The sequence below is a fragment of the Eptatretus burgeri genome, chromosome 12, assembly GCF_056783735.1.
Source record: "Eptatretus burgeri isolate ZD-2024b chromosome 12, Ebu_testis_v1, whole genome shotgun sequence".
NCBI lineage: Eukaryota > Metazoa > Chordata > Myxini > Myxiniformes > Myxinidae > Eptatretus > Eptatretus burgeri.
In genome coordinates, this window is record NC_140972.1 from 6,550,624 (window position 1) to 6,573,399 (window position 22,776).

At 47.1% G+C, this 22,776-nt stretch overlaps 2 protein-coding genes across 9 annotated transcripts; one reads left to right on the plus strand and one right to left on the minus strand.

Annotated features, from left to right (window-relative positions):
* Positions 1-2,003: 2,003 nt before the first annotated feature.
* On the plus strand, positions 2,004-21,774 carry C12H15orf61 (chromosome 12 C15orf61 homolog). Of its 8 annotated transcripts, none has more exons than XM_085849347.1 (5): positions 4,172-4,225; positions 10,417-10,511; positions 10,831-10,956; positions 11,065-11,248; positions 21,497-21,774. In XM_085849347.1, exons 3-5 carry the CDS (start codon positions 10,834-10,836, stop codon positions 21,622-21,624), a joined length of 435 nt encoding a protein of 144 aa, XP_085705473.1. In that variant the 5' UTR covers positions 4,172-4,225; positions 10,417-10,511; positions 10,831-10,833; the 3' UTR covers positions 21,625-21,774. The 8 variants fall into 8 exon arrangements, with proteins under 8 accessions (XP_085705480.1, XP_085705476.1, XP_085705473.1 ...); XM_085849348.1 differs by lacking the exon at positions 4,172-4,225 and adding an exon at positions 5,365-5,504; XM_085849349.1 differs by lacking the exon at positions 4,172-4,225 and adding an exon at positions 10,066-10,086.
* LOC147015025 (uncharacterized) lies at positions 4,457-5,194 on the minus strand (the record flags this gene model as incomplete). The annotated part of the gene is made up of 1 exon (XM_085849202.1): positions 4,457-5,194. A coding segment is annotated over one exon (738 nt), but the record flags the coding sequence as incomplete, so codon positions are not given.
* Positions 21,775-22,776: the final 1,002 nt, after the last annotated feature.

The following is a 22,776-nucleotide window of genomic DNA, read 5'->3' on the forward strand; positions in this document are numbered from 1 at the left end:
GGACTCCAACACAGTGTACCAGCAGCAAGCTGGCACTCATTTTGCCAGCCTCAGAAGGATGACAGGCAGAGTCAACCCCACCTTGTATTAATTCAACAGCCAAGTAGGATTTGAACTCAGGATCCGAGGATCCCAAGCCCACCACCCGAACCATTAAGCCAACACCAGGCATCTGGGAATATTGCTACAAATGAACGACAGCCGGAGGCTGTCCAGGGCTTGGTGACGATCCTCAAAAGAACCCTTGGAACAAAACTTTGAGAACATAACTTCACACCTTGGTACCGTGGTCCATGATTCGTGATCCCCCCCTCCACCTTACCAAAATGGAGGTGGATACTTTGAGAGCTGGAAGGACTCTGTTACTCCTGAAACCTGCATATGGAGATAACAACCAATGACACACACACACACACACACACACACACACACACACACACACACACACACACACACACACACACACACACACACACACACACACACACACACACACACACACACACACACACACACACACACACACACACACTTCTCTTAGCAATAGATTAAAAAAAAATCGTATAATATTTATTGTGGACCAAATAAATCAAAAAGGAACCAAACAAACAATATATTTATAACAGCGGCCCTCATATCTCCCTCCCCCCACCAACATGATTAATAGTAAATATCATTTAAAACTTGCTCTGTACATTCACAAGCCCCAGATATGTCTTTCCCATCGATAAGTCTTACTCAGGGAAATCTGCCTGATACATCCAGCTCACACGTAAATATACAGCTCACACAAGCTTGGCCTATTTTCACGTCATGAAGATGTCCTTTGCTGAAGAATTGGTTACCGGTACTTGGTAACCTCACAGCATCGTCTTTCCAATCGCAGACATCCATTAAATAAATCACCAGACCTGCCATGTTCACCGAAGACTCTCCCGCAAGCTTCAAAGTCCATTCACCGGTTGTGATCCGTCGGAGCTTTTGTGTAGCATACGGATGTCCACTCGGGCCTTGCACCGGTCCCACATGGTTGGGAGTTTACAGTCTGAGCAGTTGCCCGTTCTGTGATCTGAGAGAGTTCTCAAAGTCTTTTGTTGTGCAGAGGCACGGCCCTTTCTCTCAGGTACTTTTCCCAGTATTTTTTGGGGGTAACTCCTCATGTCACACACTCATGATATATTGTTGCGGTTCTCGGAACCACATGCATACAACAGACAGGTGTCCTGAGTCAGTTATGCCATTAATATACGTGTAAATAGACCCCTTCCTTTTGTTTAGTGGGAAGACAAGGGAGTGCGTTGAGATGGGCCATTAGTTAGGATTATTAAATCATTTTTCCCTTTTATTTTCTTCCCTCCATTTCATTTCTGAGATAAATATGCTCACTTTCCCCTCGTCTCGCTTACCACAGCATGACAACCCACCCTCCCCAACGATCACTTCTGAGAAAAATCACAACGTGCACTATGGAGTAGACTGGCGCTTTGAGCTTCCACCGTCTACCCGAGGCCATACATGGGTGGCGTGTCACGAACGCTTTTGCACCCAGGTGGGCGGGCTATACGGGTGTCTGGCCGAAACCCGGCCCAGGATGGCGGACCACGTGTGGGGTCGGAGCCAGTCGGAACGCCGACTCAGGCGATGACGTCGGATTCAGCATGGCCCCTCCCCCGACCTCCGGGCTCTATAAAACACGGAGAAATCCTCCGTGTTGGGGTTGTTATGTGTGTTCGGTGTGGGTGTCTTCACGCGGAGTGTTCCTGCTACTTGACTCCGTCCACGTCTCGCCTCGACGGCCCGCCTTCTATTCCTCATCTACGCCCACACGTCTTCGCTTCCTGCTTCTCGACCAAGCCTCCTTCCTGGTCCCGCCTACTGCTCCACCCTTGTCTTCTGGACTCCTTCCTTCTCCACTCAAGCTCCTCCTGTTCGGAACACGATCTCCACACGTGCGGCTGTGGCCAGAACAATGTGGCTATTGTCGGGTGCCGCACCACGGAGCATCCCTCCCCCGAAACACCCAAGTACCGAAAACTAGATAACCTCAACCCCCTCCTTCCCTGGCTGCAAAAGTCCTTCTTTTCATTGGGGTTTATTTTTCTGTGTGTAAGTGTCTGAGTGTGCTGGCGCCTGTCTGTTCAGTAAGCCTGTAGGTGTAGAAGATCTTTTATTGTTGTTACTGTTAATAATCTCACATCAAGTCTGCACTGTGTCTGCATTAGTAAGTTGCTTGTATAATTGACGCACCCCCCACACCCCTCTCCTCTTTCCCTGCGTTACGTACCCAATAAACCTTTGTTGTGCCACATGCTTTTCCTCGCATGCTGTAAATAAATAATTGTTGTAGAAATGTTCCCAGCTCGCCTTTGTCTTTTCCCTCATTGGTCCAGCATGGTTCAAATCCAGGTTTAACCAGGTCTTTATTCCCAACGGTCCGTTCCCTTGAGCCGGTACATCCTTGGCAGTGTCGCTCGGCTGCATCCGATCCGGAAAGGTGATCCGATCCTGTGGAGTGATCCGGTTGTGACAGGGCGTACCGAGGGCGTGGTTCCCCGGTGGTTAAACGGCGTGGTTAATAAGGTAACCCGATTCCATAGACGGGAGGACCCTTGGTCACGCCGTTGAGTTTAAATACTCAAATAATTTTAATACACAAATAATTAATAGGTCACATGGTCTGGCAGCAATGTGGGATTGAACGGAAATCTAAAAAAAGTTATTTCTCTTGAACTGCTTCATCAATCGACGTGAAACGTCACAATTGTGATCTAGTCGTTAAGGGGATGTAAGTTTTAAATTTCAACCTGATCAGACCCATGGTCTGGCAGACAAAATTATGTAATATTTAGGATATGTGTTCTGGGATTTAAATCAAACTTGGAACAAGTATGTATAATGATATAATAATGTGAGTGGAGGCATATATGGCGATGTCGCGACGTCAAAGAGGGCTCTTTTAGTTTATGTAGTGCAGCGATGATGGCTGATTTCTGAGCAGATAGAAGATGACCTCGTGCAAACGACAGGGTGAAAAGGGCAGAGAGAGGATGGGAAAGGGCAGCAGAGCAGGATTTTAGGACACGTGAGCTGATGCCGTCCGGTTCTGTTGCAGAATCAGAATCAGAGTCGAAGGTTGAAAGAACCTTCTTCACATTTTCAGGTGCAAAAGACACAGAGTCCAGGAGCAGTTGGGTATGACGGGGATGGATGGGTTTTCCCCACTTTTGCCCCACAGAGAGTGACGGATTGGTCCAGATCACCAAGTCCAGAAGGGAGGATTTGCCATCATGAGAGAAATCTGGGTGGGAAAGTTCAGAGATTGAGTCAGTCCCATGAAGCCACAAGTGTCATGGCTGGTGAGATAGGTACCAACACCCAGCCAAGTTGTATGGTGACAATGATGAATTTAGAGTTGGGATGAGTGCATAAAAACTTGTTCATGTTGGCTGAGAGATACAAATGGAGTCATCACTGTTCAGAAGATGGTGCAACACACAAATGAACAAACAAGAGGTGGGAGCAGGGGGGGGAGTCAGAGCCAGAGCCAGAGGTACTACAAGGGGAATGGGAGGTGGAAGATGAGTGCATTGCCAGTAAGAAATTGAGTTTCTGATGTTAAGTTGCTTGGGCAACTTAAAACTCCATCGCCGGGGTGTGGTTCAGGGCTTCAGGCCTATCAAATCAAAGGAGACAACCGGGAAGAGACGCTAAGGGGTCAGGGACATCCTGTGGGAGGAAGGCCTCAACAGCCACAGCATCCATCGTGTGACCTTTTGTCCTCCTGTCAAGTTTGGTTGATATTCGAGAATAAAGACCCAATATATTGTGGACAGACAGACAGACAGACACCAAATTGCGTACATTATTTATTATGATAGGGGGTTATATCCATTGCGGCTTCTAAGATGTTGTATTTTTGATCGAATTTGACAAAATGGCTCCTCTTCTTGTTTGGGTTGCTGGCCCTTGGTCTACGGAGTATTCTGATGTCCCATATACTCTGTGACAGAGCGTCGGTGCCTACCAAAGCAGTTTCTTGGGAAGTATTGTACTGGGCGGGTGGTTTGCCATTGCCTTCCCCGATGAAGTGGATCCAGGCCTACTTTTGCTATACTTGCCTACGTAATAAATATATGGTTTCAAGAACCTTTGACAAATGCGACGAATCTGCGGCGTCGAAAGCGCGGACACGTTTTCCGGACTGGTGGCGAGTGTGCCTTCCCAGGTATTGTGTCGCGTTTCCTTTAAGACTTCCGACGGTCTCTGTCTGTCTCCTTTCAAGAAATCTTTACAAAATATGTTAAGATTGCTATTTCGTCGTTTCGTCCTTCGGTTTGTGTGAACGAAAATGAGGCTCGTTATCAGGCAGAGGCCGGGGTTGTCATCGGCGGCGCAGAAAAAGTGAATGCAACAAACAACAACAACATTTTCGATGTGAGGGATCTCTGGCGATTTATCAGCGATCTCCGTGACGCGGGTTTTTCGAGCAGAACTGACTGGGCAAAGCAGGAGCAGCAGCAGCAGCAGAAGGAGCATCAGCAGGAGCAGCAGCAGCAGAAGGAGCATCAGCAGCAGAAGGAGCAGTCGGAGCAGCAGCAGTAGGAGGAGCAGCAGCAGTAGGAGCAGCAGCAGAAGGAGCATCAGCAGTAGAAGGAGCATCAGCAGGAGCAGCAGCAGCAGAAGGAGCAGTCGGAGCAGCAGCAGTAGGAGGAGCAGCAGCAGTAGGAGCAGCAGGAGTAGGAGCAGCAGCAGCAGAAGGAGCAGTCGGAGCAGCAGCAGCAGCAGAAGGAGCAGCAACAGCAGAAGGAGCAGTCGGAGCAGCAGCAGTCGGAGGAGCAGCAGCAGTAGGAGCAGCAGGAGTAGGAGGAGCAGCAGGAGCAGGAGCAGGAGGAGCAGCAGGAGCAGGAGTAGGAGGAGCAGCAGGAGCAGCAGCAGCAGGAGCAGCAGCAGTAGGAGCAGGAGCAGTACAAGCAGGAGCAGGAGCAGCAGAAGCAGTAGGAGCAGCAGGAGCAGCAGCAGCAGCAGTAGGAAGAGCAGCAGCAGTAGGAGGAGCAGCAGCAGGAGTAGGAGGAGCAGCAGGAGTAGGAGGAGCAGCAGGAGCAACAGCAGTATGAGCAGCAGGAGGAGCAGCAGCAGCAGTAGGAGGAGCAGCAGGAGTAGGAGGAGCAGCAGGAGTAGGAGGAGCAGCAGCAGTATGAGCAGCAGGAGGAGCAGCAGCAGCAGTAGGAGGAGCAGCAGCAGGAGTAGGAGGAGCAGCAGGAGTAGGAGGAGCAGCAGGAGCAACAGCAGTAGGAGCAGCAGGAGGAGCAGCAGCAGCAGCAGTAGGAAGAGCAGCAGCAGTAGGAGGAGCAGCAGCAGGAGCAGCAGCAGTAGGAGCAGCAGCAGTGGGAGCAGGAGCAGGAGCAGCAGAAGCAGTCAGAGCAGCAGCAGCAGCAGTCGGAGCAGAAGGAGCAGCAGCAAGAGCAGCAGCACGCTTCCCTGGAACACTCCCTCTTTGATGTCTCGTGAGTATTAAATAGCTCCAAACACGTTTTGGCCTCACAGGATGGTGCACTTACCTCTACTCTGCCGATAAGTATGGGTTCGATTCCCGAGATTCCCGACTAAAGCGCAAGAACTTCAACCTGAGGATTATAAAGTTACTAGCTGAAGTGCCCAGTAATACCCGGGAAATTTGCCCTATTTTGCTCACGCTAGTTAGACTGAGGCATTAGTTGTATGGAGAAAATTAGGAAGGCTTCTTTTATTCCTCAGATTTATGGAAGGAAGGCTTTGTGCTGCCGTAATCCTCAGAGAGGTCATAGTTGAAGGCGGCCTTGAGCCACTCAATGTTTCTAGCAGCAGTGGCAACTGTCCTTGATGTCCTGCCAAAACCCGGACCTAGAAAGCTGGAACGTGAGTTTTGTGCTTCTCTCGCCCGTCGGTGTGACGCTCTATTTGCAGTTAGGTGACGCTCTCTCTCTGCAGCCGACTCTGCTTGCCTGGCTCGTTCATGAGCAGATATATCAGCAGTAAGGTGACTCTCTCTCTCTCTCTCTCTCTCTCTCTCTCTCTCTCTCTCTCTCTCTCTCTCTCTCTCTCTCTCTCTCTCTCTCTCTCTCTCTCTCTCCCTCTCTCTCTCTCTGCAGCCGACTATGCTTTCCTGGCTCGTTCATGAGCAGATATACCAGCAGTAAGACGACTCTCTCTCTGCTGCTGACTCCGCTTGCCTGTCTCTTTCATGAGCAGATCTATCAGCAGTTCGCTGTTGCCGTGCGCGTGCAGTTCGAGAATTCAAATAACAGGAGGAGAATGTGTATGTTTAAAAAGTCAACGAATACGAACATTTTGTATTTCAAAAAACCCTAGCGTTTTTAACCATGAAGCCTTTTGTTACGATTAATACGCCGGCGCACTATTCGAAAGCCTTTTAAAAAACATATATATATATTTTAATTTTTATGGAAAGCCACTTAGCGCATCCTGGAGCTGAATATTAGGTCTATATGTGTGTAAAGTTTCATCAAGATCGGTTCACTGGTCTCGGAGCTTATTGGTTACAAACAATGAGACAGACAAACAGACAGAAGGACTGCCATTTATATAGTAGATGGAATAGGCTCCCAGTAGCTGGAGTTGTGTGGAAGAAGCAGGTCGTGAGGTAGTGTGCTGCAGTTTGAACAAAAGATTGATTGGACCTGAGTCGGTATGGATGCAGAGTTCAAGTTCCATGTCGAGCTTCTCCCCTCTGAACCCCTGAACGACACACGTGTTGTAATCTGCAATATGAAGAAAGCAGGAGAAACATCAAGAGCGATCCGTTTATATCCATCACTCCAGCCACGAATCACTCCTTTAACCACCCCCCCCCCCTTGCGTGATGACGTCATGCCATCATCCGCAGCACACATGATGGTGTATTTTGATATAATCTCCAATTAAGCTAAACACATTCCCCTCTCTCTATAAAAGAAACATGCTATCACTCAGAGTTACAATATCAAAACACTTCGATAACAATGAAGTTGATTAACCTCGACTACTCGTGCAATCGTAGACACAGTTTCTCAAATAGTCACGTGATTTAGAAAAGTATTCATCTCAGTATGTCAATGTGTATCGGTGTCGTGTGCAATCTCTCATCCGAACAGGCACACTCGGAACCCTGACAGGCCGATCACTGCTGTCATTTCTTGGCGGAGCATTCCCTTGTTTTCAAAAATCACACCATTCAACACCAGAACCCTCCTGTTTGGGGAAAAGGAGTTCCATCGAATCGAGCTCATTGCCGAACTTTCCATGTTTTACCATCTTCGGTTGCATAAGTATTCAAACCCAGTCGAGCACTTATTCGAGCAGGACGTGAGAATTCCCTTTCCCCTTTCAGCACAAGTCCTGATTTTTAAAACTCTTATGACATCGCCTGCCTTGAATACGATACCGTACATTTCACACCTCTATACTGTACTTATCTTCATAAGCTTTGCTGGACTTTTGTTTCTTCTGAAACTCTATTTTGCACCACATCCTCTCCGCAGAAGGAAGGAGTCTTGGTTGCTCCGGAAATATCTAACTTGGTCTTCATGTGACGTCGGTGACGCAATGCAGATGGTTCAACACCGGTAGATCTATGTAGAGTACACCTGTACACTAATAGGAAATTGCATACCTGAGGAGTCGGTATGGATGAAGAGTTCAAGTTCCATGTCGAGCTTCTCCCCCCTGTACCCCTGAACGACACACGTTTTGTAATCTGCAATATGAAGAAAGCAACATCAAGAGCGATCCGTTTATATCCATCACTCCAGCATATCCATACATGTTCAATCAGTCGGGTAGTCAGGGAACTTGTGGATAACAACTCTCTCAACACGGAAAATAAATAACATCATTGTGAATTGACAACTCGTCACGAATGGGGAAGTACGGTTTCACAAGGTCAAGGACCATTTTCGACTGAGACCAGCCAACCATTTTGAATGCATCGCTTCGACTAACTCGTCATAAGAAATATAAACGTCTTGCCGCAAAAACTTCACAGACACGGTTAACATTATTATCCACATCAGTGTTGCGGTCAGCAGGTAACCCAGATAAGGCATCGGCAACTTTATTCTGAGAGCCTGGTTAATACTGCACTTGGTAGTCATAGTACAGTAATTGTGCATTCCAATGTGCTATAAGCATTGGGCTGTGACCTACACCCAGAGATGAAAATGGTGTAACTCGTGCCTGATGGTCAGTAGGCAGTGTAAATTTTGTGCCGTAGAGATGAGTATGCCTGTGTTCTACAGGCCGAACGCTTGTGGAGCTTCACGTTTCCCGGCGGAATAGCATTTCTCAACATCAGTCAATTTCCTTGGCCTACAGGCAGTCGACACCGTCACAGCGAATCTGTGTCATTATCGCACCGATTCCTTAACCAGAAGCATCAGTGGTAATGATTACATCTAAAAAAGGGTCAAAAAGTGCTAACGCGGGGCTATGTATGATGGCATCTTTCACGGCAGTGAAAGCGGTAGCAGCTGAATTGGTCCACTTTGTAAGGCACGATAGTTTGCACATCACGTTACGGTTCGACAAGCAAGGAAAAGTGAGGGACGAATTCCCCGCAAACTGCAGCCATGACAATGAAGTATCTCAGTTGTTCAGGGCTGCTCGGTGCAGCAGCGTCGGCAATGCCATTGACCAGATTTGGATTCGGTCGGACACCATTTTTATCGACAATATGTCCGAGTACTTCAATGCGGGGGACGCCGCCAAATACGTACTTGGGATTCAATCTCATACCAGAATTTGGAAAACGTCGGAGTACTGCTCATAAGTTGGAATCGTGCTCAGACCTGTGTTTTGCCCGAGACAGACATGTCATCAAAGTAACAAATCGCACCTGGAAGGTTGCGAAGAAGCGAGTTCATTGGTCTGAAAGGAAGCACGGGTGGAAGCTAACCCAAAGCAAACACGTTTGTACCTAAAAAGACCTTCCCTCCATGCATTGAGACCATATTCTGTACAGTGTTGGTGCTGCCAAAGCAGTCTCTTAGGCTAATGTGAACAATCTTGGACGGATCACCACTCCGACGCAGGATACTTGAAATGGCTCAATCATCCCAGCAAGCTGGTACTAATATTGCCGACCTCGGAAGGATGGCAGGCTGACCTCATGAAGCTGGTTGAGAGAATGCCAAGAGTGTGCAATGCTGTCATCAAGGCAAAGGGTGGCTAATTTGAAGAATCTAAAATATAAAATATACTTTGATTTGTTTGACACTTTTTTTGGATACTACATAATTCCATATGTGTTATTTCATAGTTTTCATATCTTCCTTATTATTCTACAATGTAGAAAATAGTAAAAAAATAAAGAAAAACCCTTGAATAAGTAGGTGTGTCCAAACTTTTTACTGGTACCTGTACCTGAGAACGAAATCCTTTTAAGAAGACTCAAAGTGAGTTCAGGGATAGATACTTAAGGACATCCACCGAGGAAGGCCGCAATCAATTGATGATCTCAAAACAGCAACTAACAAAATCCGTTCAATCACTGCAGCCGAATGTGTCGGAGTAATAAACAATTTTTCCTGTCTAATCCAAGTGTACCTGCAGCGTCGAGGCCGACATCCGGAGCATGTGCTCGAACCTCAATCAAATCAGTGACATTAAAGATCCTCACCTGAAACATGAAGCGAATGTGTACCAAATAATGCGTCATTACCCCGTGCACCCGAATCGACAAGTGGGGTTTAGCCTTTGGTTCGTTTTGTCTGTCTGTCTGTCCTTGTGTCTCCAAAACTGAGTTTATGATCGAGGAACAACTGATTTCAATTGAATGTTTTATTTTGAACACGAATCGGAAAACGAATCTGTACTTTAACAGTACTTTGACTGAATTTGTTCCGATCGCACATGCACAGAGAGGATTGGCGAATATTTTTACTCCGGTCTACCTGCCTGGTAGTTAAACAAAATTGAAAATAATTCCAAACAGGAAACTTAGTGTTTTTTTTTTTTTTTTCAACAGACATCATGAAGGATACAAACAGCAGGCACGAATCACTAATGTAACGTGTACGATAAGGTGGTGTAAAAGATGCTGCATCAACCACGGTAAACTTCCAAATTGTTTTTTCTACAACCTGTAAAGTCTTTATTTTATTTAAATTGAATTGTATACTTGAACACTCGAGAGTGTAAGAACATAAATTACCTTTTTGGCACTTTCAAAACCCTTCCATTTAGCAGTACTTAGCCAAAATATTACGGCCTTTTACGTCATCACGACCAATCAAACGAGCCGCTCGCAGACCCCCGCCCACCTCCTTGTTTCTCAAGACTGTATGTGGTAAGGTGTTCTCCGAACTCTAGTTTTAAATAAAAAGTAAAGGTTTATTAAATTGTACGGATACCAATTTTTATTTTTAGTTTTTGGTCACCCAGGTAGAAGACTGGGTCTATTGTATCTCGGTGACTCCTTGCTTGTGTTGGACTTATCTGCATTTCGTTCCTGAGTGAATCATCTCCAACTACAAACGGTAATTCTGTCTTTGGGAAAGGGCAGGTTTCAGTGTCATTGAGCCAGTTTTTTTTTTAAAGTCTGCCAGATGAGCTGTCCTCACATATAGATGGAAGGCATCCCACAGTAACTTTCAAACAACAGTTGGCTTTTGGCCGAGTACCGCAACCAAGTTCTAAAATGTCACTTACTCTTTTAGCCTTTATCTCCCTGCGTCATTAGCCGTCTCTGTAGTCGAAGCTCATCATGTTCCGGTAATGCACTTCAGATGGGAAATAAAGTTTAACCAATCAGGGACATATTTTTGTGGGTGTTTAATCCAGCCTGTGTCTTTGCAGTGTATGCTTACTCGACTGATTGGGATTGGCGGCAACAAGGCCAGGCTTAAGCCAAAGGCTTCCCAAGTTCTCACGGCGCATCTTTTACAGAGGAAGCTGCCACAATGGACGTCGTACTTCGTTAAGGTGTGATTCGGTGTACGAGGACGCGTTTTGACGGTGGATTTTGTGTGCAACACTTTGTCCCACAGGAATTTGACACATCTTGGTACTTGTTTTCAACCCATTTCTCAGTACAGTGCAGTGGAGAATGATCAGTTCGGGTTGTCCCATTTCAACTGGCGTGTCGAAGCGGCCAATTACCACGTGCTTCGTGTCGGCTGCTTCCCATTTATCAAGTACCACTGCTCACAGAGGCCATGGCAAGACCTTTTGACCGAGAACTATATTTACACCTTCCTGAAAGTAATCAATTTTGGTGTGTTATTACATCCGTTAAAGCATTCACTCAAACATGTTACATTTGCTTCTACAGTTGTATGTACCTTTACCTGATGAGCTTGTTTTTTTTTGGTCTTTTTCAAGAAAACGTGTCTGTGTAGTCGGAGTCATTTCCTGTTGCACACTTGTAGGTTTGCAACATGAAAAACCCTGCATGGTACCACGAACAAGTCAGTTGTTTTGTTGAAGTGTCATTTTCAATTTTGGAAACTGTGGAATATATTTGCCCAAGTTATTACCTCCGTCACCAAAGGTGGATGGAGGTTATGTATGTACCCCCGCTTATCTGGTTGTTGTTTGTCTGTCAGCAGGATATTTCAAGAAGTCATGCATGGATTCACACGAAACTTGATGGACATGTTGGGATTGTGACGAGGGTGAACCGATTCGATTTTGGTGAAGATCCAGATGCGAGAATTTAAATTTTTTTTAATTCTAAAAGCGATTCGTCACCATTGAGAGATGGAGCCAAAAACACTATATGGCATGGCATTTCAAATCGTTGTAGACGGATTATAACGAAACTTGGTGGATGAGTTGGTTTAGTGACGAGCGATCCATTTAGATTTTGGTTCAGGTGTTGATCCAGATCCGGCCTATCAGTGAGTGGCAAAACGTAAACGGTTCAGCCTGGTGGGGGTATGTGCTCTACCGAGTGCAGTTGTAGTTTTGACTCTTATTGACATGGAGAAAATCCCTTTGGGCCGTTATGTTTGTCATCAGCATTCCAATACGTATTACCACAAACAACAGTTGCTATTCACAACAAAAGATGTCTCTTTTGTGACTGCCTTGAACACGATGTGCATGCACTTCACCTCGACTGCAACAAGTTTAAACTAGAAGGGCACTCGGTAGAGCACGTACCTCCTCCAGGCTGAACAGTTTACGTTTTGTATCCCACTGATAGGCCGGATCTGGATTCGGATCTGAATCAAAATCTAGTTGGCTTGTTCTCGTCACCTACCCAACTCATCCACCAAGTTTGTTAAAACCCGTCCACAACTTTTTGAGATATCGTGCTATATATCGTTTTTGGCCATATCTCTTAATGCTGAAGAATCACTTTTAAAATTCTAGTGTCTGGATCTGGATTCAGATCTTCACCAAAATTTATTATATTGTCTTTGTCGCACACCCAACCTGTTCACCAGGTTTCGTCCAAATCCGTGCACGGCTTTTTTGAGACATCTTGCTCACAGACAGGCAAACAGGGGTGAATACATAACTTCCGTTCCCCTTCTGTGGTGGAGGTAACAATTATCTGTGTGGTCCCATTTATAGTGGACGTGAAAGCGCGAGTCCATGTGGCTGATGTTGCTGAACACGTTTATCTTTGAGTTATTTCCTCTCAACAAGAGTGAGGCTCATGGGAGAACAAAGTTGAGTTGACAGTGGGGTGACGGGGCAACAATTGGGCACAAGCATCGGTGGAATGAACGAATGAACAGGAGAGAAAGAGAGAGAATGAACAAGTCAGAAGGTTGGGTTTGGAAGGGATAACGGGGTAATGAAGTTAATGGGTCAGGATGGGAGATGACACGAGGTGGCAGTACACTGCTTGCTTGAAACCCTGGAAGGAAGAGCGGGAAAGAACAGCCTCTAAAAGATGGTTCTCTCGACAGGAGAATCGAGGAATAAAAGCATTGTGCGCATTTTGGAAGTTTAACTCGGAGGGGGTGTGCCTCATAACAGGAGATTCAAATAATGTTGATGGTTTTAGATTTCACAGAATCCAGGAGAGACGGATGTGATGTTGAGGTGCCAGCCCATAGGGGAAAGCAGTTCTCCATGGAGCTGCAATCTATCGGTATCCATTATGAAATGGATTGATTTTGATTTTGGTGTAATAGCAGAAGTATCAAAGCCATAGTCTGAATTTTTCCCACAATCTCAACAAACTTTCGGCACAATTGCCACATTTTGGCTCGGGTAGCGGTGATGATGGAGAGCAAGTTGCACCGGCGTTGAGCGGTGACTTGACATCACATGTACATTACTTGCGTAATCAATATTAGGATACCTCGTTGTGGCTCATTGAGGAGGTTGTTGTTGTTGTTGTTGTTGTTGTTGTTGTTGTTGTTGTTGTTGTTGTTGTTGTTGTTGTTGTTGTTGTTGTTGTTGTTGTTGTTGTTGTTGTTGTTGTTGTTGTTGTTGTTGTTGTTGTTGTTGTTGTTGTTGTTGTTGTTGTTGTTGTTCTTGTTGTTCTTGTTGTTCTTGTTTTTCTTGTTGTTTTTGTTGTTCTTGTTGTTCTTGTTGTTGGTGTTGGTGTTGTTGTTGTTGGTGTTGTTGTTGTTGTTGATGTTGTTGTTGTTGTTGTTGTTGCTGTTGCTGTTGCTGCTGCTGCTGCTGCTGCTGCTGCTGCTGCTGCTGCTGCTGCTGCTGCTGCTGCTGCTGCTGCTGCTGCTGCTGCTGCTGCTGCTGCTGCTGCTGCTGCTGCTGCTGCTGCTGCTGCTGCTGCTGCTGCTGCTGCTGCTGCTGCTGCTGCTGCTGCTGCTGCTGCTGGAAGCTTGATGGAAGTTTTTGCGAAAATAGCGACTTTCATCTTGTGTTGTTTTTTGTTACACAGTAGCCTCAATATTTATCTTTGGTGGTTCGTCTTGGTTTGGGGGGGAGTGAGATAAGGGGTATGATGCCAAATTGGGGAGTATGATAGGAAAGAGAAAGGAGCAGTTGATAAGTAGGGAGAGAAAGGGGATGGCGGTTGTAAGTTTTTAGGAAGGGAAAGGGCATGCCGAAAACATCTGGGGTTTGAAAGAAACAAAAAATCTGCCAAGTTTCTCTATGATTCTGATGTACCATACTCTGTGACACAATGTCAGTGCTGCTGAGGAAATTTCTTGGCAAGGGTTATCCTGAGTGGTTTGCCATTGCCTTCCCAGCAGGAATTTGTAATTTGTTCACGGTGCCGGTAATAGCTCGCCAACTCTTCGCGATGGATTCCATGGGATCTTCAGCGTCCACCAATTAATACCGGCAGAGGGGGACAGTTTAACTGTCCATCCGAGGGATGGCACACACATTGATGAATCACCTTGCCTGTGAAACACCAGGATGACAGCTTACAGCTGGGTTGGGATTCGAACCAAGGCTAAACAGCTTAAGGCGAGTGTGCATACCTCTAGGCCGTCTGCCAGCCCCGGGAATAATTGCATAAAGTAATAAATAGCATAATTAACAAGTCAAATATTGCCATGCAATGACTCGGGTCACGTTAGGAGAGCAACTTCTTCAATAACTCATCGTTATATGATGTCTTGTCTTTGGGAGGTTAAACAAAATTAAATTCAGTTGCAGTTATTGTTTCATTAGAGAAATTAATCATTTATAATTAATCTGACCAACAACTATGAACGGAGGAAATCCTGAGGGCCATGTTCACACCGGCGTGCGTTTTGATCAACCGTGACATTATTCCACCAAAACGTCACACCAAGTGAATTTCTAATTATTTTGAGAACTCATCAAAGTTGGAGTTTAATTTGCCATGATGAAATATCTGTACATGGGGTGACAAAGTCGTGTGAGTCTGCGTTGTGCCAGTTCTTTACATTCCGCCTTGAGCTCCCGACCATGTTTTCTCGTATCTTGTGCTTTTGCAACATCTGGTTCTTCACTGTATCATATCTGGGGTTGGGGGTGATGCCATTAATGCATTCCCTCACTGCCTCCATAAATTGGTGAGGAATTTAGAATTAATCTGGGATTCTGGCACACAAGGCCGACTCTTTCAAAGGTACTGTGGGATCTTCAACATCCACAATTGAGGACAAACAATTGCATATGCTCTCTGACAAACAGCAGAACTCGTGATACAATGCCCTGCCTGCAAGTGCCAGAATGGCAGTTTAGATTGGGCCCATGAATAAAACCAAAACGAGACAGGTCAAAGGTGAGTCCACGTGTGAAATTATCTCATCATTCCCCAACCATACTGACTGGCAGGTTTCCCTCAAGCAAACGCTATTGGCTGAGAGGAGAGTTGAGGGAGAAGGGGGAGAGGGGAGAGTTGAGGGAGGAGGGTGAGAGGAGAGGGAGGAGGGTGAGAGAGGAGAGGTGAGAGTTGAGGGGGGAGGATGAGAGTTGAGGGAGGAGGGTGAGAGGGAAGGGAGGAGGGTGAGAAGAGAGAGTTGAGGGAGGAGGGTGAGAAGAGAGAGTTGAGGGAGGAGGGTGAGAGGGGAGAGTTGAGGGAGGAGGGCGAGAGGGGAGAGTTGAGGGAGGAGGGCGAGAGGGGAGAGTTGAGGGAGGAGGGCGAGAGGGGGGAGTTGAGGGAGGAGGGCGAGAGGGGAGAGTTGAGGGAGGAGGGCGAGAGGGGAGAGTTGAGGGAGGAGGGCGAGAGGGGAGAGTTGTGGGAGGAGGGCGAGAGGTGAGAGTTGAGGGAGGAGGGCGAGAGGGGAGAGGGGAGAGATGAGGGAGGAGGGCGAGAGGGGAGAGTGGAGGGAGGAGGGCGAGAGGTGAGAGTTGAGCGAGGAGGGCGAGAGGGGAGAGTTGAGGGAGGAGGGCGAGAGGGGAGAGTTGAGGGAGGAGGGCGAGAGGGGAGAGTTGAGGGAGGAGGGCGAGAGGTGAGAGTTGAGGGAGGAAGGCGAGAGGGGAGAGTTGAGGGAGGAGGGCGAGTGGGGAGAGTTGAGGGAGGAGGGCGAGAGGGGAGAGTTGAGGCAGGAGGGCGAGAGGGGAGAGTTGAGGGAGGAGGGCGAGAGGTGAGAGTTGAGGGAGGAGGGCGAGAGGGGAGCGTTGACGGAGGAGGGCGAGAGTGAGAGTTGAGGGAGGAGGGCGAGAGGGAGAGTTGAGGGAGGAGGGTGAGAGGGGGAGAGAGTTGAGGGAGGAGGGTGAGAGGGGAGAGAGTTGAGGGAGGAGGGTGAGAGGGGAGAGAGAGAGATTGAGGGAGGAGGGTAAGAGGGGAGAGTTGAGGGAGGTGGGTGAGAGGGGAGAGTTGAGGGAGGAGGGTGAGAGGGAGAGTTGAGGGAGGAAGGGGAGAGGGGAGAGTTGAGGGAGGAGGGTGAGAGGGGAGAGTTGAGGGAGGAGGGCGAGAGGGGAGAGTTGAGGGAGGAGGGCGAGAGGGGAGAGTTGAGGGAGGAGGGCGAGAGGTGAGAGTTGAGGGAGGAGGGCGAGAGGGGAGAGTTGACGGAGGAGGGCGAGAGGGGAGAGTTGAGGGAGGAGGGCGAGAGAGAGTTGAGGGAGGAGGGCGAGAGGGGAGAGTTGAGGGAGGAGGGTGAGAGGGGAGAGGTGAGAGGGGAGGGTTGAGGGGAGAGTTGAGGGAGGAGGGTGAGAGGGGAGAGAGTTGAGGGAGGAGGGCGAGAGTGAGAGTTGAGGGAGGAGGGCGAGAGGGGAGAGTTGAGGGAGGAGGGCGAGAGTGAGAGTTGAGGGAGGAGGGCGAGAGGGGAGAGTTGAGGGAGGAGGGTGAGAGGGAGAGAGTTGAGGGAGGAGGGCGAGAGGGGAGAGAGTTGAGGGAGGAGGGTGAGAGGGGAGAGAGTTGAGGGAGGAGGGTAAGAGGGGAGAGTTGAGGGAGGAGGGTGAGAGGGGAGAGTTGAGGGAGGAGGGTGAGAGGGGAGAGTTGAGGGAGGAAGGGGAGAGGGGAGAGTTGAGGGAGGAGGGTGAGAGGGGAGAGTTGAGGGAGGAGGGCGAGAGGGGAGAGTTGAGGGAGGAGGGTGAGAGGGGAGAGTTGAGGGAGGAGGGTGAGAGGGGAGAGGTGAGAGGGGAGGGTTGAGGGGAGAGTTGAGGGAGGAGGGTGAGAGGGGAGAGAGTTGAGGGAGGAGGGTAAGAGGGGAGAGTTGAGGGAGGTGGGTGAGAGGGGAGAGTTGAGGGAGGAGGGTGAGAGGGGAGAGGGGAGGGTTGAGGGGAGAGTTGAGGGAGGAGGGGAGAGTTGAGGGAGGAGGAGGAGGAGAGGTGTGAGTTGAGGAGGGGTAAAGAGTGGGGATGACAGGTGAGGGGTTAAGAGGAGGTAGATTTAAGGAGATGCTGTGAATTGGCACTTAAGTTGGAAATAAATGATGATTGATGGAACATGAACATACATTATAAACTGGATTGAATTTTTTTTAAATCAGGGATGTGATTGAAGACATTATGTGAGGGATGCAATCAAGGAGAATGAAGAAAATGGAGAAAAGAAACATCGTAACAGTGGGACTTTTTAGACACAGGATGAAGGAAAGTTCTAATTGAAAAGTCTTTTGAAGAAGAAGACGAAAAGTAGTGAATTATGATACAATACTGAGAACCACACGTGTGGAAGAGGAAGTTGTAACATTTTAAGAGCGTTTTTGTTTTTTATTTTTTAAAGCTTAGGCAAGGTTAGGTAAAGGAAAGGTTGAAGAAAAAATTGTGAAGGTGTCGTGAATGTGGGTCAGCAAAAGTAGCAAGATGGTGGATCGGCAGGAGTAAGAGGAAGAAGAGTCGGTACAGGAAGTCACGTAGTTTGTCATTGTGGGGCCAGGAAGATAGAAATCAGTCTCTCCCTTAATACTAAGCATGGGATTTCCGTCAAAATAATGATGGTGATCAAGTTCCTTTCAAGTCGACATTTTAATATCTACCTCATTTTAAAAATGTCATCTTCAGGCCAAAATATTTTCTGGTGTACAATATCTCAGCTCCTGGGAGAGAAGGTCATCGTAATGGTCATCTCATGCTTTATGATTTATGAATTGATAGTCCCAGGTGGGGGCTGGCAGGATGTCCAAGAGGTACCACACTCACCTCTATGCATCTCACCTGGGTTTGAATCTTGACCCAGCTATAAACTCATCCTGGTGTTTCAGAGGTCGGGTGTTTCATCGATGTGTGTGCCAACCCTCGGATGGACGTTAAACTGGGAGTCCCACACAAAAGTGACCTCAAATTAACGTATGTGCTGGTATTAGTTGGTCGTCCTGTCTGCCGCCATTAGTTGGTGGACATTAAAGACCCCACGTTGTCTTTCGCAAAGAGTAAGCAAGCTATCGACAGCGCCCTGAGTGAGTTCCAAATTTCTGTTCTAACTACTGCTGGGAAGGCAATCGCAAACCACCCAGTATAACTCTTGCCAATAAAATGCTTCGACAACACCAACGCTCTGCACCAGAGTGTGGTACATCAGAATATGCGAACTGTCGTTGGACGGAGCGAATCACTGAGGTAAAACATCCGGTCTATGTAATACTGTTACGAATTTGGAAGCTTACTGCACACAACAGCCAGAGTCCTTATAGCTCAGTTATATCGGTAAGTATGTGTTTCTAGTTAGGGTCCCGTCCCTAGTCTAATGGGAATTAAATGTACGTGCGCTACGGAGTTATTTTGACAGATAGGATTTTTACATTTTACATCACCGACAACAACAACAACAACAACAACACTCTGCTCTCGACATTCTTCGCGCTTGCCGGCATGCGGGCTTGTCTGGAATTCCATGCCCCAGGTGGTGTGCGTTTCGGTGTGGATTTCGCACCGTATATGGTCACAAAGCGTTTCGCTTCAGCTGCGCGCCAAATAAGGGTATGCGTCATTTTCCGCCCAATGGGAAACGAGCAGACCAGAGTCGGGCCAGTCCTTGGCAAGGAGGAGCCGCGACACGCCGTCAACCCAATGAGAGCAGGCCACGGATGAGAGGACCACGCCCGGGAAAGGGAGAAGGAGCAACGAATGATTGCGTCGAGTGGGCTCAAAGCGCTTCGGTCTGGTCTGTCCAGTCTGCTCGAGTGCACGTCCAGTCTGCTCGAGTGCGCGTCCAGTCTGCTCGAGTGCGGGTCCAGTCTGCTCGAGTGCGCATCCAGTCTGCTCAAGTGTGGGTTGAGTCTGCTCGATTGTGCGTCTCAGTCCAATCTGCTCGAGTGCGCATCCAGTCTGCTCTAGTGCGGGTTGAGTCTGCTCGAGTGCGCATCTCTGTCCGGGCCTGCGGCTGACTGCATCGCGTGGATCCGAGGCATCTCGTCTGGCGCATTGCTGCAGGCGGTCGACCATCTCAACTCGGGAGATCATCTCGTGTCGCCTGCCTGCGAGCCGGAGGAGCGTGCCAACGCCTGGCGCTACCCTCCGTACCTAGAGCTTGGAGCGGCCTCTGTTGCGGGTTTGAGACCCGTTACCCCCAGATCGTCGAGAACCACATGAGGTGGACAGGTCCATGTCTTTCTGGGCATTTGTGTGTGTCATTGGGCCCCGTCGTTAAGTAACAACTGTGTAAGTGCTTTCTTTGCTCATTGTACATTGCATTTCTTATCGTCGTGATAACTCTGCTCTTGTGTGCTTGCCCTCCCCGATTATTGTAAAAGAAATACCCCTATTGTTGAATGTACCAGCTCATTTCTGTGCTTCTTTCATTGGCTTAGCACGGTGCATGTTGGGAAATTGGGAAACGGTAAATTGTGTATTTGGACCGACGGGTCTTGGTAACCATCCGCTCGGGTTACGCACGGTTCGAGCGCGGTAACGGCTCGTCCCGCTCGAGCTCCGTCGAGGGTGTGAATTCCCCGGTAGCTTGCCACGTGGGTTTTTAAGTATATTGAAGTTTGGCAATTAACCCTATCCCACGCGGTCGAATTATTGGCGATTCACTGTCCTGTAAGGGACCCGTGCCTTTCGGAGTTCTCCGAGAAGCACGATCTAGATTCCAGGTGTTCGGTGGAGCCGACTCTACTGCTCCACCTTGCGGTCGTGCTCGCCACCGACACCCGGCCCCACAGCAATACGTACACGCTCTATCAGACCAATGAAGAGAACGGACAACCGGGCAGGTTTGAAAGCACGGTTTACGAAAGCAACACAACCGAGAATTGCTTTGCAATATGTCTGCTACCGATGTGATATTTTCTAAGTCCAAAAACGGCATAATTCTGTGAATAATGGAGGAAACACCCTGAAACTCGAACTTCTTCTGTAACATATCATAATAAAGCAATGTCCCAAGTTTAAGTTGAATATGTTAAAAGGTATGAGGAAAAAGTCGGACAAAAACTACAGGTGGGGCAGACGGATGGACGGACGGACAACAAATCTACAGTCCCATCCGATGAAACCAGTAGGTAGGACTGAGGACCCTGTGATCAGATCTCATACAGTGCTATAATTTGTCCATCATATCCTAAAAACTATCCTCATCTCCAATGAAAGAGTGCATGTCCTGTACACAATGCAGACGTTAAACAAAGGAGATAAATGTTTCTCTCCCCGAGCCTTGATCTTTCTATCAATGAATTGGTGATATATTTAATGTTCAGTATTATAGAATTACAGAACTTGTTTCCGAGTTTGATGTATGATTTTCAGATGTTATGTACTGAAACTTCCCTGTCATAGAATGGTGTCCTGTTCAGGGTTGGTTCCCAAGCACAGTTAAACGTTTGCAACTTATTGTAGATGAACAATATGCTCTGCATGTACAGAGTCAGGCCGCTGATGGTGATAGCTCTAAGTTAGGGTTAATTATGGTTCGTCACTCAAAGATTATCCATTCTGATGCATGCTAATTAGTGTTTCTGATGTGGGACAAGGCCATCAGGAAACTTTGGTGGCTGAACCATGTGACATGAATTACAAGGACATTAGTAGACAATGGGCAAATCAAACACAGTAAATAGGATCTGAACCTGGGATCCAAGCATCATGAGCCATGGTCCAGGTGGGAATGCGAAATAGGCTTAACTCAGAAATGGTTTGGACAAACATTTGTTTGTAATGATGCCCTTAAGCTCGGGCTGACAGGAAAGCGTCTGGAGGTGTGCACGCACTCCTCTGAGCTGTCTAACCTGGATTTGAATCCCGAACCAGCTATAAACTGTTGCCCTGGTGTTTAGCATACAGGGCGATGCATCAATGCGTGCGCCTTATACCAGAAGAAAGTTATGACTGGAGGTTCATGATACCACGGACATGGTGTCTTTTGCAAAGAGTAGGGGAGTTATCGCCAGCACACTAAACCTATCACGAAATAGCGTCACCTTCATTCAAACGTCACACCTAGCCAGTTGCTTCATGAAAGACTTGGGCCTAAAAAAAATTTCTCCAGGCTGACTGCACGAGTGACTGGGAACAATTGGCAATGTTAAAGTAGAAGAAGAATATTCTCTGTAATCTTTATCAGCCTGTCCACCGCGCAGCATGAGAGGGGTTTTTGCAGTCACGTGTGTGTGTGTGTGTGTGTGTGTGTGTGTGTGTGTGTGTGTGTGTGTGTGTGTGTGTGTGTGTGTGTGTGTGTGTGTGTGTGTGTGTGTGTGATGTTGCATGGCTTCATAATTTGGAATATATTTGGCAGGAATTCCAACCTTGGCGTATGGTTTAGCAGCCCGGTTACTTGTCCGAGAACATGAGGTGGTGATGACACCGCAAGGTCCGGTGACCATTTACTTTCTCTACGCTGAGTCTCCTGGTGCCTTGTACTGACTGAGTGACCTGAAGAATGGCCAAATGCTGGAGATGACGCTATCCTGGATGTTTATCAGGCTCTCTGTGTAAATTGGTATCGGTCGTAATGAGGGTTTTTGTGTAAGAGTTTGTTGCTGTCCAATAAAATGTGTAACTTATCCAGTGAAATTTGCTTTGTCAGTTTCATCGGCTGTGTGGTGCAGCCTGTAATTTCCTTGAGAATTTTGGTGTGGGATATAATCCATGCCTGCCTAAATGTTGGGGCTTTTTACTTCAAATTTTATCAATGCTGTGCAAGAATCCTGTAATTTATATCAAGGACTATGGTAGGACTCCATATAGAGGAATAAAATGGCTGCCCATTCAAATGTCTGCACAATGATACGCTTATAAATGACCATAGAGTGAAGTCGTAAGCATTTCAAAGCCATAACTTTTATTCTCCAGCGTTTTCTAAACTACCAAGATTTAAAAAGATGTCAGAATACATCGCTAAAGTACCACAATGAGAGATCACTAAAATGCCATTTTGTACTTCTTCCCCTCTCAAAACAATGCAAAACTGTAGCCAAACCTACCTCAATAACTGTTGAAACCATGACGGTGACTCCAACACGAGGAAGTTACTTTGTTTCTGAGCTCGTGCATGCAACCCAAAATTTAAAAATATATAAAACATTAATTGTTTTATTGCAAAAATAAATCAAATGTAAATGTGGACTCAACCAAACCAGGATCTTGGGAGAGAGGTAGATGGACAGGACCACTCCAAAAGTGATACATATCCAAACCATCCCCCAAATCAACTGAAACAAGTATTAAAACAATTTAATAACATAGATGGATTTAATCCACACCAAGATAACAAAATATATAAACCATAGAGCATTTTACTATATTTTAAAATGATAATCACATTGTTTCACATATATGATAATCCACATAGTGGACTGAACCAGAAGTTAGGATTGAGGGGGGACAGGATAGAATGCACCATAAGCCAAATTAAATAACGTAGATGGATTTAATCAGTGCTGGATTAACCATTAGGCAGACAAGGCACGTGCCTTTGGGCCAGCCAAAAATTCGGGCCAAAAATTATTTTCACATTAAATATTTGTCTTTTTTGTATTAAATATTTTGTTCTTGAATCAGTTCATCTTTTGTCTG